General features: G+C 39.1%; 1 protein-coding gene across 2 annotated transcripts in view; it reads right to left on the bottom strand.

Moving 5' to 3' along the window:
* Positions 1–18746, bottom strand: part of CDKL4 (cyclin dependent kinase like 4) — a 49560-nt gene extending 30814 nt beyond the window's left edge. Inside the window, exons 1-3 of one of the 2 annotated variants that reach the window (XM_021087585.2) lie at positions 18306–18746; positions 5634–5855; positions 1428–1549 (exon numbers count right to left, since the gene is read on the bottom strand). In XM_021087585.2, coding sequence (XP_020943244.1) covers positions 1428–1549; positions 5634–5801 — 290 coding nt within the window. In that variant the 5' untranslated portion in view covers positions 5802–5855; positions 18306–18746. Of the gene's footprint in view, positions 1–1427; positions 1550–5633; positions 5856–17904; positions 18007–18305 lie in introns of those variants that run through there. The other variant, XM_085019485.1, reaches the window with a different exon arrangement.

Genomic DNA, 18746 nt, shown 5'->3' with positions numbered 1-18746 from the left:
TTTAGGCAGAGTCTGAACAATTCTTTTTTTTTTTTTTCTTTTTATGGCCGCACCCACAGCATATGGAAGTTCCTGGGCTAGAGGTCTAATCTGCAGCTAAGGCCTCGCCACAGCCACGGCAACACCAGGCAGCACTGGATCTGAGACACATCTGCAACCTATGCTGCAGCTCACGGCAACGCTGGATCCTTGACCCACTGAGCGAGGACAGGAATCAAACCTGCATCCTAATGGAGACTATGTTGGATTCTTAACCCGCTGAGCCATAATGGGAACTCTTGAACAATTCTTTTTATCATTATTCCTAAACATTTTTGTCGTTAATGTTTGAATAGGACCCTTCTCCACCAGATTTTCTAAAGTGCTGACTGATTAAAAAAGCTATTCATTTTTGTGTGTGGAATCTGGAATGCTGTAGCCACTCTACCGAATTCCATTAGTTTTGATAATTCTTTAGGCAGTTATACCAGATTTTTTTGAACAATAATATCATGCAAATAATGGCAATTTTATCTTGTTTCCCAACATTATATAACCTATTTGTTTTTCCTAGGATATTACATTGGCTAGAGCTCTCAGAACAACGTGACAGTGGTGACAACTAACATCCTGGGGATGTTTCTCACTTGAATGATGGTCTCTTCAGTTTTTTAATCACTGAATATAAAATTAGCTGTTTATCTGAAGAAGTTCTGCGTGTGTGTGTGTGTGTGTGTGTGTGTGTGTGTGTAGAAAGTATTTTAATCCTAGTTTGGTAAGGTTTTTTTTTTTTATTTAAATAATCAGGACAGGATACTCAATTTATCAACCACCTTTTCAAATTTTATCAACCAGGAGTTCCTGTTGTGGCTCAGTGGTAATGAACCCGACTAGTATCCATGAGGATGTAGGTTCAATCCTTGGCCTCACTCAGTGGGTTAAGGATCTGGCATTGCCATGAGCTGTGGTGTAGGTCGCAGATGTGACTCAGATCCTGCAGTAGGCCAGCAGCTACAGCTCCGATTCGACCACTAGCCTGGGAACTTCCATATATTCGGGTGCAGTTCTAAAAAGAAAAGAAAAGACAAAATTTTATCAACTATATACATTTTTTCTCTTTTAACCAATTAGTGAATTCTATGAATACATTTCCTAATATTGAACTGTGGTTCATTCCTTGAATCCAGACAATCTAACATATAATTTAGCCTTGAACTACACTGCGATTTATATTTGCAGTCGATTTGTCTATTAAATCCTGTATATTATTTCTGCTCTAGGTTAATACTCATTTGCCCTTTCAGCGCACCCTGACTGAGACTGGAGAGGGGAGCCTGTAGATGCATCCGAGTAGAAAGGGACTCAGATTTGAAATTTGCCACAGTTTATTTCATACATAATGAATCTAAGAACTGGCCATGCAGGACTTCACTTTCTAAGTTACTTACCCATTTGGGTTTCTTTCCAGCTCATTTAAAAGTGTATGATCACAATATTCGAAAACTAAATGCATTTTCCTTTTTCTTCTGAACACCTCAATGAGGTTCACAAGATTTGGGTGTTTTAATTGCTGTAAAGGAATTGAAACACAAAGTTCAGTGGTGTGTTTCTCATAACTGCTTCTCCCAGACCCTTACAATTTTAACAGTAGAAGGACTCGCTCAGCATTCTCTCTGCATCTCTTGCAGAGAATTTGTTATAGTTACAAGAGAAACACTCTTAGTAAGACTCATAGAATCTTAAAGTTGGAAGAAATTTAAGACTGTCTCTAATGTACCCCATAATAAAGGGTAACTAAGCTGCTTGAATCTCTCTGGAGATAGCAAATAAAGTATAGCTTAAAATATAAGCACTAAAATAAAAAAAACTTTATGCATTTAATGGAAATTCTAAATATTTTCGAGTCATAAAATGACCTGAATATAGAATGGTAATGGGATTATTGAATAAAAGACTATAAAAATCATCAATACCCATTTAGCTTACATATTGCTATGGATTTAATGGAAACGTCAGCTGGATTTGAGCCCCGTCTGGATTTTAGTGTTGGCTCTCTGAGATCCAAGGTCTCAACCTTCAAATCTGATTAAACTGCATATCCTGAGGTCCCTACAGTTAGTCAGTGTTTTAAACTTATTCATTATGTTTTAAGCTCTGTTCTTTGGTTCTCTTGTTTTCTCTTATGCTTATATGCTTTATGTATTAAATTTGATTCCCATACTGAAGTATTTCACAAGGCAGCTCTGTTTAATGTTGTAAACCAAAGGAAAAACCCTGATTTAATAATCTACCACTAAAGTAACTACATAATTTAACATTCAACCAGGGTAACTAGTATAAACCAGGACTATCTAAGGCAAATCAGCACATGTGGCTACCCCGCCTATAGCTAAGGTGACAGTACAATGTCACATACAAACTAGTAACCTGTTCCACAGCAGTGACCCGAATCACATCAGTGACAATGCTGGGTCCTTAACCCCCTGAGCCACCAGGGAACTCTCCCAAACAGTACACTTTTGAAAGAAGATGTTAACCATACAAAAAGAGATGCTAAGCATTCTGAACACTGGGATAAAAGCTATAAACCAGGACATCTAATCACTACTCTTTATAACTCATCTTTCTGTTATTTTCCCAGTATAGTAGAGAGATCAACTTTCCAACCCCTATGTACCATTTACTCAGAAAGACATATAAAGAGAGAAGGAGATAATGAGGAGTTCCCGTTGTGGCTCAGCAGGTTAAGGGCCTGACGTAGTCTCTGTGAGGATGTGGGACCAATCCCTGGCCTTTCTCAATGGGCTAAGGATCTGGTGTTGCTGCAAGCTGTGGCATAGGTCGAAGATGCAGCTCAGATCCAGAGTTGCTGTGGCTGTGGCATAGGCCAGTAGCTGCAGCTCTGATTCCACCCCTAGCCTGGGAACTTCCATATGTCACAGGTGTGGCCCAAAAAAGAAAAAAGAGAGAGAGAGGGAGAACACAACATTCTGTACATCGTAGAAGTCAAATATTTTGCAGGCCCAGTAGAGAGTCTTAAGTATGGGGACTTACACAGTATCCTCTCCTCAGTAACTGTAAGCATGGCTTAACAACAGCAACAACAACAAATCCCCTTGCAATTATGTGCCTGCTGCTCAATAGTGTGGGGAAACGGAATCCGTTATACATTAACGATATGCCCAGAGCATGCAATCAATTTGTTTTCTATATGCTGCACTGCCTAAAAGTGCAGAAAGGGCAACAGTGGAGGAAACGAGTCACACAGGGAACCCAGTTGCTTCATGCTGAGGCAAAAACTGCAGAATGGGAACAAAACAGTCTGTACTACGAGAGTCAGGGATTCCCAGATGCTGTAGCCAGAAGCAACAGCAAGGTTTTACCCGTCAAATCTCCTGTCTTTGGGTAGAACGGCAATTTATATCTTCTTTGCAAATAAAATTAACTTAGCTCAGGAAAACAGTGACTTGTCTAAAGTAAAACAGGTATTTAGGAGGGGGGAAAATCAAAGCAAATTTAAATAACAGGAGTATGTAGGAAGGTAAGGTAGATTTATCACGGAAGGGATCTGTTTGGGGTTTATGTGGGTGAAACATACCAAAGGCAGGAAAGATGGACATTCTGAGAGCCATCACTGGAGACCAGAGTGAGTTGGAATCTGGCTTCTTTTTAAAGTGCACTCTCAAGGAGTTCCCGTTGTGGCGCAGCAGAAATGAATCCAACTAGGAGCTGTGAGGTTTCGGGTTTGATTCCTGGCCTCGCTCAGTGGGTCAAGGATCTGGCATTGCCGTGAGCTGCAGTGTAGATCACAGATGCGGCTTGGACCTGGTGTTGCTGTGGCTGTATTGTAGGCTGGCAGCTACCACTCTGATTTGACCCCTAGCCTGGGAATCTCCACATGCCGCAAGTGCAGCCCTGAAAAGCAAAATAAAATAAAGTGCACCCTCAAGTTGGGCATTTGAAACCTGGGAGGTGCTACCCAAGCATTAACTTTACTTGAAGACTTGGTGGCAGGGGCTGAATAAAAAGCATCTTCCTCTTATTTTATTTTTTAAAAATTTTATTGAAGTATAGTTGCTTTACAGTATTGTGTCAATTTCTGCTGTACAGCAAAGTGATCAGTTATACATATGATTCCATTTTATTTGATCTTTTAAAATTTTTATCAAATTATTGTTGATTTATAACCCTGTGATAATTTCTGCTGTACAAAAAAAAAAAAAAAAAAAAAAAAGCACCTACTATTAGAAAACAACCCATTGCCAGGTTTAGACACACCCTGGAGCTTAGTTCTGTGACTGTCTGACTGACTGGCCAGCGCCCTCTGCTGGCTTTGAGGTAAAAGGGAACTTTTTAAAAAAATCATGAAGGATGTGCTCTGGAAAACTCTGTGTATATCAAATCATATTTTAAACAAAACGCTAAAACTTTTTAGTTGAGGAACACTGCTACAAATAATACTTGAAAAGGACAAATGATGTGATAATTATTATCTCCCTTTAAAAACTAGATTTCTGGAGTTCTTGTCGTGGCTCAGTGGTTAACGAATCCGACTAGGAACCATGAGGTTGCGGGTTCGATCCCTGCCCTTGCTCAGTGGGTTAAGGATCTGGCATTGCCGTGAGCTGTGGTGTAGGTTGCAGATGTGGCTTGGATCCCTCATTGCTGTGGCTCTGGCATAGGCTGGTGGCTATGGCTCCGATTCGACCCCTAGCCTGGGAACCTCCATATGCCGCAAGAGCGGCCCAAGAAATGGCAAAAAAAAAAAAAAAAAAAAAAAAATTAAAAAAAAACAAAACAAAACTAGATTTCTGGGGTTTTTCTGAAAACAGATGACACATGTTAAAAGTAAAGGTCGGCTGTGTGTTCCTGAGGAAATCACAGCTCTGATGGCTTCTGTACCAACAGGGAGTTTATCTGAGATGCAGAATCTCAGGCTGACTCCAGACCTCCTGCATTCAGAGTCTGCAGTTCAACAGGGTCCCCAGGAGATTCCACGTGCACTAAGGTTTGAGAAGCACTGCCCTCTCCAACAAAATAAAGGGTGCTGGGTGAGAAGCATCTTTAAGCTTTTATGGCTCTAAAACTGTCAGGTTTTTAGGGTAAGAAAAAATTTACATTGAGAACTTATGAATCTCACACATCAAATCCTATCAGAGTGAAAACAAAGCCTTTGTGTAAAATGTGTATACACAGATGGTGGCGCTATTCGATATGTCTCAGTGGAGCGCAGGCAGAGACTAACCCACAGGGATGCCTACAGGGGCCCTGGCAGGGTCCTGTGGGCCCCTCTGTGCCAGGAAATGCTCTTTTAGTTGCTGGTTTATGGGGAGAAGGATTTGGGTGTGGGTAGGGTAGGGTTGTAGGGGTGGGGTGGGGGAAGGCCAGGCTGAAGAGGAGGGTAAACACTAGAATGAGGGGACTTGGGTCAGTGAATACTTACCAACCAGAATGGAAGAACTTCAGTATTTTAACAATCTATACTCAAAATATCAGTTACATATCAGAGCGGCCAAAGCCCAAAGTGATGATCAATTTACACAGTTGCTGATACAAAGAAACTTAAGTGCAATGGAAAAAGAAATCACTTTAAAATTCTTCGTAATGTTGGCATACCTTTTGATATTACGGATGTACACAGGAAGTTAACCTACCTTCAACATGCGTATTTCTCTGAGAGCTATTTTCCTAACTACAGGGTCATCTTCGGATTCCACAAATTTTTTAATAGCTACCACTTGTCCGGAGGTTTTGTTTCTGCATTTGAATACAACCCCATAAGACCCTTCTCCAATCTTAGCCAGTTTTTCATACTTTTCCATTTGAGTTGAAGTGACAAATTATCGTATTGACTGACTTGCAGTACAGTGTTGCACCTGGAAAATAAGATGACTCAGCTTAATCACGTTACCAAGGACAGTGCTCTCACAGTTTCCTAAAGAAGACCAGTTTGCCTAGGCCCCCAAAGGTTTATTTCCATCAATTAACTTTAAATACACTTAAAAATATCTGCATGTTAGTCTGCTAATTTAGTTCAGTCCTATGCAGTTCTTTAGATTCTGCAAAGATCTCACATATTGTTTCTCATAATGGGTTTGTGTTTACTTCAGCTGAACTAAAAGAATTTACGGGAAGGAAGCTTATCCCATCTATTGTTGACATTATCCTCAAGAAAATGATTAAAACATGATACTGTAAAACCCAGGTGAAGGGACACTGCATGGTCTAGCATACGGTGTTTATCTTTTCCGAGATTAGGAAGCATGGCGAACAGGACAAAATACAAAGTGCTCTACTGCCACCTGGTGGAGAGAAGTCAGATGGCAGTTGACAAAGCTGCCGTTTAAAAATAAAAATCTTTTTTAGAGCATAATTTATTGCCCTTAAGTTTTATATGTATGAAGGAACAAATCCTTAAAGTCTTAGATCCTAGAGAAAATAATAATAAAGCACAAAAAGGGCATACTTTTCTAATTCTTCATGAATGCCTTCATATCCATAGTGAATTCTATGGAAATACTGGGTTTGATTTTTCTGTCTTGCATCACGTATTCATAAATTTTGTGGTAACTGGTTTACATGGTAAATAACAAATAAGGCCAACATAATTAAATAGACCTGTCTAGCTACTAAAAATACATAAATTCTTGGAGTTCGTCAAGGATCTGGCATTGTCTCTGCAGCAGCTTGGGTGGCTGCTAAGTGGCGGGTTGGATCCCTAGCCAGGTGCAAGGAGTTAAGGATATGGTGTTGCCACAACTGTGGCATAGGTCTCAGCTGAGGCTCAGATTCGATTACCGGGAACTTCTTTATGCTATAGGTATTGCCGAAAAGGGGAAAAAAAAAAAACCCAAAAACAAAAACACAAATTCTAGGGAGTTTCCTTGTGGTGCAGTGGGTTAAGGATCCGGGATCACCACTGCAGTGGCTGGGAACTTCCACATTCTGCAGGTGTGGCCGAAAAAAAAACCAAAAAGCCCCAGAAAAACACAAATTCTAAATAGTCTCAAAAATCACATGCCACTTTTTTCCAGCATAACCTTTTTGATATAACCTAGTAGTAATAATTGCAATTAAATACCATTGTTCTATGCAAATTACATATAATCTGCACAAATATTTTATGAAGTAGGTTTACTGGGGCTTTTTTTTGTCTTTTTATGGCTGCTCCTTCCACATATGTAAATTCCCAGGGTAGGGGTCAAAATGGAGCTACAGCTGCCAGCTTGTACCTCAGCCACAGCAACATAGGATCCAAGCCGCAATTGCAACCTACACCACAGCTCATGGCAATGCCAGATCCTTAAGCCACTGAGCAAGGCCAGGGATCAAACCCGCATCCTCATGGATACTAGTCGGGTTCCTTACTGCTGAGCCAAGATGGGAAGTCCGAAGTAGGTATCATTTTTTTCAATTATACGGTTGAGAAAATCGGCACAGTGAAGCAAGCAAGGAATGAGAACCTAGGAAGCTGGGTTCCAGAGATCACAATTTGAATCGCAACACTTTCCTGCCTTTTGGTGAATTCCAAAGAATGCACATTTGAAGAACCACTTTATCCAAGCCTTAGTATTAATGAAATGTCAAGTGAAAAAGCTGACCACTTAAAAAAAAAAAATCCTCATGTTTCACATGAGTATACTTTTTTTTAAATTCCACTATTATTGTCTTTTCCATCTACAGATTGTCTCAGTGGAAAAAGAAATCATCTACTCTCACCTGCAACCATAAAAACAGACACCTGGGAAAAGTGTTTAAGAGGTAAAGGATTACTCCTATTTTGCATATGCTCTTTCTTCGATGTTGTAGGTTCTATTCTCTCTCTTACAAAAGGAAGAAAACTTAGGCAGACACACTCCGTAATACATGGAAAGTCCATCACAGGCTATATTCTGAAAACTCTATTATATTGTATTTTAAAATAGGTATTATTGGAGTTTCTGTTGTGGCTCATTTGTAACGAACCTGACTAGTATCCATGAGGACATGGGTTTGATCCCGGGCCTTGCTCAGGGGTTAAGGATCCATCATTGCCATGAGCTTCGGTGTAGGTTGCAGATATGGCTTTAACCTGGTGTGGCTGTGGCTGTGGCTGTGGTGTAGGCCAGCAGCTACAGCTCTGATTTGATCCCTAGCCTTGGAATTTCCATATGCCACCAGTGCGGCCCTTAAAAGAAAAAAGTAAGCAAGTAAGCAAGCATAAGAAAGGAAACAATAAAGTTGAAACAAAAATTAATAAAGCAGAGAGTACAAAAAAACAGTAGATCTAATGAATAAACCCAAATCCTGGTTCCTTGAAAAAACTTAAACTGACAAATCATTAACTAATTAAGGAAGAGGAGAAACAACAATATGCGAAATAAGTAATGCCAAGAAGGAATAACCATCAAAATATAACAGTTTTTTAAAAAATTCTTGAGAATGCTTTGCAGGCATCTATGCAAATGATTTTGAAAACTTTGAAGAAATAAATAATTTCCTAGAAAAACAGATTTAGCAAAATTTGTCCAATTAGGGATTGAGAACTTAGACTGGTTTCAGTATAGGAAATAGAGTTATTTAAAAAGAAATCCCACAAAAAAGCACAAGGGGTCAGACTGACTATGATGGCATAAAGAGATTGGCAAATCCTCTTCCTAAAACACAAGTATAAGACCAAGCAAAATTGCCCAAAATAAAAACAACAATTTAAAGGATCTGGAAATCAAACCAAAGTGAAAACCAAACAGAGAAATATTTATTTATGATAAGCTGCCAGAACTCCGTTTAAGAACAGTGAGAGGGCAGAAGACCTAAACAGACATTTCTCCAAAGGCGGCACACAGATGACATGCAGGCACATGAAAAAATGCTCAGCATCACTAATTATTAGACAAATGCACATCAAAACTACAGTGAGGTACTACCTCACACCAGTCAGAATGGACGTCATTAATAAGTCAACAAACAAGAAATGAGGATGTGGAGAAAAAGAACCCTCCTTCACTGTTGGTGGGAATATAAATTGGTACAACCACTATGGAAAACAGTATGGAGGTACTTCAGAAAACCAAATGCATAATTATCATATGATCCAGCAGTCCTACTCCTGGGTATATATCCACATAAAACTTTTATTCAAAAAGATACATGCATCCCTATTTTTTTTTTTTTTTTTGGTCTTTTTGCCATTTCTTGGGCCACTCCTACGGCATATGGAGGAGGTTCCCAGGCTAGGGGTTGAATTGGAGCTATAGCTGCTAGCCTATGCCAGAGCCACAGCAGTGCAGGATCCGAGCTGCATCTGCGACCTACACCATAGCTCACGGCAACGCCGGATCGTTAACCCACTGAGTAAGGGCAGGGATCGAACCCACAACCTCATGGTTCCTAGTTGGATTTGTTAACCACTGTGCACGATGGGAACTCCGCATCCCTATGTTCACTGCAGCATTATTCACAAAAGCCAACACATGGAAACAACCTAAATGTCCATTGACAGATGAATGAATTAAGAAGATGTGGTACATATATACACAATGGAATACTATTCAGCCATAAAAAGGACAAAATAATGCCATTTGCAGCAACAGGACAGAACCAGAGATTCTCATACTAAATGAAGTAAGTAAAGAGAAAGACGAACATCATATGATATCACTTATATGTGGAGTCTAAATATGGCACAAATGATCTATTAAACAGAAACAGATTGTGGACATGGAGGGTAGACTTGTGTTTGCCAGGGGAGAGGGGGGAGAGAGGTGGACAGATGAGGAGTTTGGGGTAGGTAGATGCAGACTATTACATTTAGAACAGATGGGTGATGGGATCCTGCTGTACAGCATAGGGAACTGTGTCCAGTCTCTTGGGTTAGAACATGATGGAAAATGAACAAAAAAAATGTATGTGTGGGTGGCTGGGTCACTTTGTTGTACAGCAGAAATGGAAGGAACATTGTAAATCAACTATACTTTAATAAAAAAAATTTTAAGAAAACAATAAAATCCAATGGGTTTTGCACAACAACAACAACAAAAACAACAAAAGAACAGTGGGAGTCTGTGGCCTCTTGCAAGAGGCTGCTGCCATCCATCCTCTACTCCTGGACCCCAGCTAAGTGGGTGCAATAGTATTATCAATGTGGATTGGCCATAAGCCAGCAGTCTTACTCCCAGGGAGATATGTTTGATATGGCTTAGAGGCTGAAAACTTGTGACAACAATGTCAGTAAAATTCTTACAAATTCACTAGAAACAAATGGGAAAGAAACCAGTTTTTCAAGCCTGAAAATATGGTTCCAGTTGGGGTGAGGTATAGACTAGCCAGCACTTTATGGGAAGATCCTAAAAATGAAAGAACCATGGAAGGGCTACTTTAGCTTTCCACCCATCTCTAGCTAACTGGGAAGCTATGGACATACATGGGGAAGACCTGAGAAAGCCTTGAGAAAAGTTAAAGCTGGGCAGGTGTGAGGAACGACTGAATTTTGAATGCACCCCCCAGCACTGACCCACTAGATGAGCGTGAAAGACTTATGGCTACAGGTGTTTGAGCACCATCACTGCCCAACTTACTGGCGACCACTAAGCTATGCAGAGTTGTGACTTTTAGAAGCCAGGCTAAAAAAATTAAAAAACTGAACAGAGACATTAGTAGTCATACACTTAGGAGGAAATGGATTCTGGAATACAGGCAGTTTGTAAAAACAAAAACCAACTCATTAAAAAAAACAAACAAAACAAAACAAAACAAAAAAACAAACTTTCAGGGAAAAAATTAGAATTCAGAATTTCTGGATAATATCCAAATTGTCCAGTTTTCAATTAAGAAAATTATAAGTTGGGAGTTCCCACAATGGTGCATAGGAAATGAATCTGACTAGTATCCATAAAGATGTAGGTTTGATCCCTGGCCTTACTCAGTGGGTTGTGGATCCAGTGTTGCCATGAGCTGTGGTATAGGTCAAAGAAGTGGCTTGAATTCCACCTTACTATGGCTGTGGTGTAGACTGGCAGCTGCAGCTCCAATTCAACCCCTAGCCTGGGAACTTCCATATGCCGCAAGTGTGGCCCCCAAAAAAATAAGAAAAGAAAAGAAAAAGAAAATTATAAGTCATGCTAAGAAAAAGGAAGTGTGATCACTACTCAGGAAAAAAAAGTCAACAAAAATGGATCTAAGTGTTGGATTTTGCTGACAAAGACTACAAAAGCAACTATTAGAAATGTGTTCAAATAATCTAAGCAAATTATAATTTAAACAATTAAAGGAGGTGCAGTGGGTTAAGAATCTGACTGCAGCTGCCTGGGTTACTGCAGAAGCGTGGGCTCACTCCCCAGCCTAGTGCAGTGGGTTAAAGGATCTGGCATTGCCATAGTTGTGGCATAGGTCACAGCTATGGCTGGGATTCAGTCCATGGCATGGGAACGTTCATATGCTGCAGGTACAGCCATAAAATAAAATTTTAAAAAGAATTAAAGGAAAATATGACAACAATGACTCAATAAATGGGAAATCTTAACAGAAAAATGAAAAGTGTAAAAAAGAACAAAGTGGAAATTTTGGATTAAAAAAATACAATTGGAATGAAAAATTCAGTAGATGGACTCATAGCAGATTTAAGATGGCAGAAGACGGAGTTCCTGTTGTGGCACAGCGGACACGAACCCCACTAGTATCCCTGAGGACATGGGTTCGATCCATGGCCTTGCTCAGTGGGTCAGGGATCCAGTGTTGCTGTGAGCTGTGGTGTAGGCCGCAGACACAGCTTGGATCCCGTGGCTGTGACATAGGCTGGAAGCTATTGCTCTGATTTGACTAGCCTGGGAACTTCCATAGGCTGCGGGTACAGCCCTAAAAAGAAAAAAAAAAAAAAAAAGATGACAGATGACAGGATCAGTGAGTCTGAAAGTAGATGAATATAAAATGACCAAGACAACATTAAAAAATGTATATGTATACATATATGTGTGTGGGTATATAAATATATTATGAATATATATAAATGTACATATATGTACACACACGTGTGTGTGTGTATATATACATATAAATAAAACTGAGTTACTTTGCTGTATAGGAGAAAATGGCACAACACTGTAAATCAACTATACTTTAAAAAAATTAGAAAGGATAAACAACGAGGTCCTACTGTGTAGCATAGGGAAATATATCCAACCTCCTGGGATAGACCATGATGGAAAAGAATGTAAAAAAGAATGCATATCTATATATGTAACTGAGTCAGTTTGTTGTACAGCAGAAATTGGCACAACATTGTAATTCAACTATACTTTAACAAAAAATTTAAAAAAAACAGAAAATTACTAATATGAAAGATGAAAGACTGAAGATGAACAAAGCCTCAGAGACCAGTGGGAGAAAATCAATAGTACTAACGTATATGTAATGAGATTCTCACAAAGAGAGGAGTGAGAAAAAAACGCAGAAACAAGTGTTTGAAGAAATGATGGCCAAAACTTTCTAAATTTAGTGAGAAATATTAATGTACAGATTCAAGAAGCTTAATAAAACCCAAATAGGATAAACACAAAGAGGCCCATACCTAGATACTTCATATCAAACTGCTGAAAACCAAAGATAAAGAGAACATCTTAAAGATTGTGAGAGAAAATCCTTCACATACAATGGAATAGCAATATGTTTACTGATTCTTCATCAGATAAACAACAGCAAAAAATCAATAAAACAAAAAATTGGTTATTTAAAAAGATCAATACAGCTGACAAACCTTTATCTCAGCTAAGAAAAGAGAAAGAAATACCAAAATCAGGACTATCCTACAGAAAAAGTTAAAAGAGAAGAGTATGAACAACATTATGCAACCAAATTAGACAACTTAATTGAACAAATAAGTGCCTAAAAAGACAAAATACCAAAGCGACTCAAGGAAAAATAGAAAATCTGATTAAACTCATAAAAAAATAACAAAACTGAATTGGTAATTAAAAACCTATCCGCAAAGAAAAGCCCAGGCTCAGATGGCTATAGTTGAATTCTACAAAACATTCAAAGAATACCAACCCTTTACAAACTGTTCAAAAAAACAGAAGATGAAGGAGTATTTCCCAGTTCATTCTATAAGGCCAATATTACTCTGATACAAAGTCAGACAGAGAAATCACAAGAAAACTATAAATCATTATTCTCATAAATATAGACACAAGAACCCTCAACAAAATAATTAGCAAAATACATAAAATGGATATATGCCATGATTATGACATATTTATCTCTGGAATGCGAGGTTGGTTTAATATTTGAAAATCAATCATGTAAAACACTATATTAATAGAATAAAAGACAAAGGACATGTAGATATCTCAAATATCTCAGTAGATATTTTAAAAGTATTTGAGAAAATCCAACACCCTTTCATGATAAAAATCTTAACAAACTGTAATAGAAAGGAACTTCTTAGAGGGCATCTGTGAAAAACCTACAGTTAGCATTATGCTCAATGGTGAACGACTGAACATTTTCCCCCGAAGACTGAGAAAAAGGCATTTGCTTTCACCACTTATTTATTTATTTATTTATTTATTTATTTTTGTCTTTTTGCCATTTCTTGGGCCGCTCCAGTGGCGTATGGAGGTTCCCAGACTAGGGGTTGAATCGGAGCTGTAGCCACCGCAACCTCCTCATGGTTCCTAGTTGGATTCGTTAACCACTGCGCCACGATGGGAACTCCTCACCACGTATGTTTAACATTGTTTTGAAAGTTCTTGCCAGTGCAAAAAAAAAAAAAAAAAAAAAAAAAGAGTAAAATTAAAAGTATACAGATTGGAAATGAAAAGAAAAAACTGCCATTATCTGGAAATGGCATGCTACCATATGTAGAAAATTCTAATGAATCTGCAAAAACCTACTATAACTAATGGACAAATTTACAATGTAGTAGAATATAAGATAATATACAATAAAAAACTGTGTTTTTATGTACTGGCAACGAACAATTTGAAAATGAAATTTAAAAATTCCACTCACAATAACATCAAAAGAATAAAATATTTAGGATGAAATTTAACAAGTGAAGTGAAAGACGTACCTATTGAAAATTAAAACATTTCTGAGGGAAACCGAAGTTCCCTGGTGGCCTAGTGGTTAAGGATCTGGTGTTTGTCACTGTCATGATGTGGGGTCACTGCTGTGGCTCAGGTTTGATTCCTGGCATGGAAACTTCCACATGCTGTAAGCATGGTCCAGAAAACTTAAAAAAAAAAAACTATTTTTCTGAGAGAAATTAAATTAGATCTAAATAAAAAGAAAGAAATGCCATGGCTATGGATGGGAAAACTCAAAAAGATGTCAGTTCTCCATATATGTTCAAATATAGATTAAACTGAATCCCTACAAAAAATAAGCCTTTTTTTGGGGGGGGCTATAAATTGACAAGATGAACCTAAGATTTATGTGGGAATGCACTGGACCCAAAAGAGCCAAAACAACTTGGAATAAGAATAAACTTGGAAGGAGTTCCCATTGTGGCACAGCAGAAAGGAATCCGACTAGGAACCAGGAGGTTGCAGGTTCCATCCGTGGTCTCGCTCAGTGGGTTAAGGATCCAGCATTGCTGTGAGCTGTGGTGTATGTAGGTTGCAGACATGGCTCAGATTCCACGTTGCTGTGGTTGTGGCTAGTCTGGCAGTTGTAGCTCCGATTTGATCCCTAGCCTGGGAATCTCCATATGCTGCAGGAGCAGCCCTAAAAAGCAAAAAATAAAATAAAATAAACTTGGAAGATGTATATTACCTTCTAATTTTACTGTAAAGTTATGGTAAGTTAAGAGACTATGGTATTGGCTTAAGGATAGACATATATATCAATGGAACAAAAAAGTCAAGAATTAAATCCTTGATTAATGATCAATGATTTTGACAAAGACGGCAAGGCAATTCAAAGAGGAAAGAATATTTTTTCATCAAACAAAGCAAGGACAATTGGAATATGGAAGAAAACCAAAACCAAAAAACACCGAGATAGCTACCTCTCACAATATATCAAAATGGATCACAGACCAAAATGTAAGAGCTAAAACTATAAAACTTCTAGGAAAAAACACAGGAAAAAAAGTCTTTGTAACCTCATTAGGCAAAGATATCTAAGATAGGATATCAAAAACATGATCCATAAAATTAAAAATTGATAAAGTAGAATTAACCAAAATTAAAATTTTTTGCTTTTCAAAGAAAAACTGATCCAATAAGAAAATGAAGATAAGGCACAGAAAAATATTAGCAAATCATATATCTTATATAATATTTGTATCCAGAATACAAAAAACACTCATACAACTCAACAGAAAGTCAAACAATCCAGTTTAAATCTGGACAAAAGATTTGAACAGACACATAACAAAGAAGATACACAGATGTCTAATGAGTACATGAAAGGATGCTATCAGCCATTATGGAAATGTAAATTAAAATCATAAAAAGATACCACCACATACCTATTAGAATGGCTAAAATCCACAAGACTGGTACTATCAAGTATTGATAAGGCTCTGTAGAAACTGGAACACTTAACACATTAATGATGGGAATGCAAACAGCCCAGTCTCATTGCAAAACAATTTGGCAATGTCTTAAAAGTTAAACATAAATTTATCCTGAATGTTAAATATAAACAGCAATTCTACTGTTCAGTATCTACCTAGGAAAAATAAAAAAATACATTTGCATGAAGACACGTATGCAAGTATTTATAGTATCATTATTCATAAGAGCTCCAAACAAAAAAAGCCAAATGTCCATCAACTGATAAATTCCATGCAATGAAATTCAGCAATAGAAAGGAACCAAGTAATGATACATGCTATAATGTGATAAACATTAAAAAGAAAAACATACTGCTATGTGAGAAAAGTCAGACACACACAAAAAAACACACATTGTATGAGTCCATTTACATGAAAACAACTATAAAGACTCATAGTGAGATAACTGGTACAACCTAAATACTGACTGTGGATATCAAATTTTCTGATGTTGGTAATCTTTACTGTGGTTATGTAAGAAAATGTCCCACTTCTTAGGAAATATATACACTGAACAATTTAAGGGTAAAAGGACATGATGTCTGCAACTTACTCTCAAAAGGTTCAGAAAAATTAATAGGCATATATATATATATATATATATATATATACACACACACACAGATAGAAAGGAAATGATAAAATAATGGGATTAAAATGTAAACAATGAATGTAGATGTATAAGAATTCATTGTACTATTCTCACAGGTTTGAAATTGTTATATCAAAACAGAACCATTTAACTTATTTATTTTTGTCTTTTTAGGGCCACACCCACGACATATGGAGGTTCCCAGGCTAGGGGCCCAATCGGAGCTACAGCCACTGGCCTACACCACAGCCACAGCAATGCAGGATCTGGATCCTTAACCCACTGAGCAAGGTCAGGGATTGAACCCACATCCTGGTGGATCCTAGTGAGATTCGTTTCCCCTGCCCCATGATGGGAATTCCAAAACAGAGCCATTTTAAAAATCTATATACAGTGGGACTAAACTGTCTTAACTCACTTTTCCCCTGCATATCTATTTCAGTTACAACAAAAACATTTTTCTCAAACACCAGTATAATCAGATATTGGTCTTCCTCAAAAATGTCTATGGTTTCTACTGCCACAGAATAAAGTTCAAACTGTAGTATGATATTTGCAAGTCCTTTCCACCCTGGTCCCAATGTACCTTACCCACAGTGCTTCTCAGATTCTTCTCCAAACACTCTCAAGTTCCTAAGTCTCTGCTCATACTGACTGCTGCTTGGAAGGTTTGACCCCGAAATCCTCTTCATCTTTTGCAGTTTAACTCAAACGTCTTTTCTGCTTAGCCTTCCCCAACCCCAAAGGGAAGCTCTTTCTCTGCACACATACTGAGTTACAGCTTCCCCCACTCCTTTTTTAGATATTATTTTACACCTGACTTGCTTTGGTTACCCACTGTCTGGGTGTCTGTTGAAGTCCTATCATGATTTTATTCTTCGACTATTCCACTAAATACGTAAAACGACTTTCTCTTTTAAGCAAAGGTAATAATTACATTTTGGCTATTAATATAGTACCTGGGCAGGAAGTGGAGATTAAACAGTGAGATAGCTATTGGCAGGCAATAGATTCAAGGATTGGAAATATTTTTCATAGTCATTAATGACCTTCAATCTGAACCTATGTACCTCTTGGCTAGGATCTCCTGACTTCAGAATTTACCAAAAATTTGACTTTTAATAAAGTTCTGTGTACAAAGGCAAAAATAGGTATAGGCTTGGGCCAGTTGGTGTGTATAGGAAGACAGACAGACAGATACTTGAGAAGATCTTTAAATTCCTTGAAAATCTTCTATTTAACTTCCTTAGTCTTAAGGATTTGCAAAAGGATGCGCATAGACACAGAGAAAACCCTTGGAAGTAGATTATTTTCCATGATTGTATCACAAAGGTCATGAGGGCTCAAGCCAGCCTTTAAAGAATACACTGAGAGAAGGAAAGCAAAATTAAGAAACGGAGAGGAAATGGGGGTAAAAAACACATTAGCTTCCTTATCTAAGTTTATAGGAAACTCCTGTAAATAATGGCGGTAGGAATGAGGGGGTAAAGTAGACCTTTTCAAGACCAGGCTAGGCCAGTACGGATTCTATAGGCTAAAAGTCAGTCTGCTATGTTGTTATTATTTCCAATGCAACCAAACATGTATTTATATTTAATAAAATGGACGAAGGAAATGGGCTATAAAACCATTCTGCATCTGTCATAAATGGTTGCAGAACTTCAAAAGTACACACCCCTGTTTATAAACTTGTCTTGCTGATAGTACAACTGAACAACTTAAAGCATCCCCAGAAAACCAGAAGACCGTATCATTTACCTAACTCAAGAAAAGTAACTCTGTTTAAAAACCTCACATTTCATGTGTATACATAACACATCCGGACGTCTGGCATGATCCACATGATTTCCAAGCCTCTCAACTAGTCGACGTGTAGTGACAATCCAGCTCCTGGGCCACAGAGGGATCTCCCAAAGCGGCTCTCCCAAAGCTCAGCGGTTCTGCTCCCCAGGACCGCACCTACCTCCAGCCAACAGGGGCCGCACCCAGTGGGTTGTGCAGCCAGAGGGGGAGCCACACGCCACCTGTAGCTTCTCGCCCCTACGCTGCTTATACCTCCGAGGTCGCCGGAGGGGATGTCTGCCTCCCTCCCCTTCTCTCAGGGAACTTTCCCTAAACTGGGAGCCTCAACTTCTCTCTCCACCACTCCTGGTGTAAACCCCTCTTCACCCGGCCCCCGCCCGCCCCCGCACTTACGGCGCGGACAGGGCCACCGCAACGCAGCCTCAGGCAGCCCTGCAGCCCCGACTCCCAGCGCTGGCGGTTCTGCGCAGGCAACCACAGCTGCGGCGTCACCCGGGCAACCGGACGCTCGGGCCGCGCGGGGCGGGCGGCTTCCGGGTCCCCAGCCTCCTGGCACCCGCCGCAGGGGAAGCCCGAGGCCCCGGTTCGACAGGTCCAAGGGTCGCCTTGAGGCCAGCCTTAATCCTCAGTGTGTGGACGCAGGGGCAGTATCGCCTCTAAGAACCCTTTTAAGCTGCCCCGAGGAGGGCACTCAGGAAACGTTTTGACTGCTTTTCCATAACACTGTGATTATGCTAAGTCCCTTTATTTTCCAAGGCCTCAGGAGCACTAAAATTAAGCACGAGTAAGTGTCGAGGTTAGTCTGTTTTCCTGCCTGAGCAGAGACCTTCTGGT

The sequence above is a fragment of the Sus scrofa genome, chromosome 3 (genome assembly GCF_054392235.1).
Source record: "Sus scrofa isolate SSC_HxYL_T2T_F1_AM1 chromosome 3, Sscrofa_HxYL_maternal_Yorkshire_Landrace_v2.0, whole genome shotgun sequence".
NCBI lineage: Eukaryota > Metazoa > Chordata > Mammalia > Artiodactyla > Suidae > Sus > Sus scrofa.
Note: the sequence above shows the minus strand (reverse complement) of the source record. Positions and strands in the feature narration are given on the sequence as shown.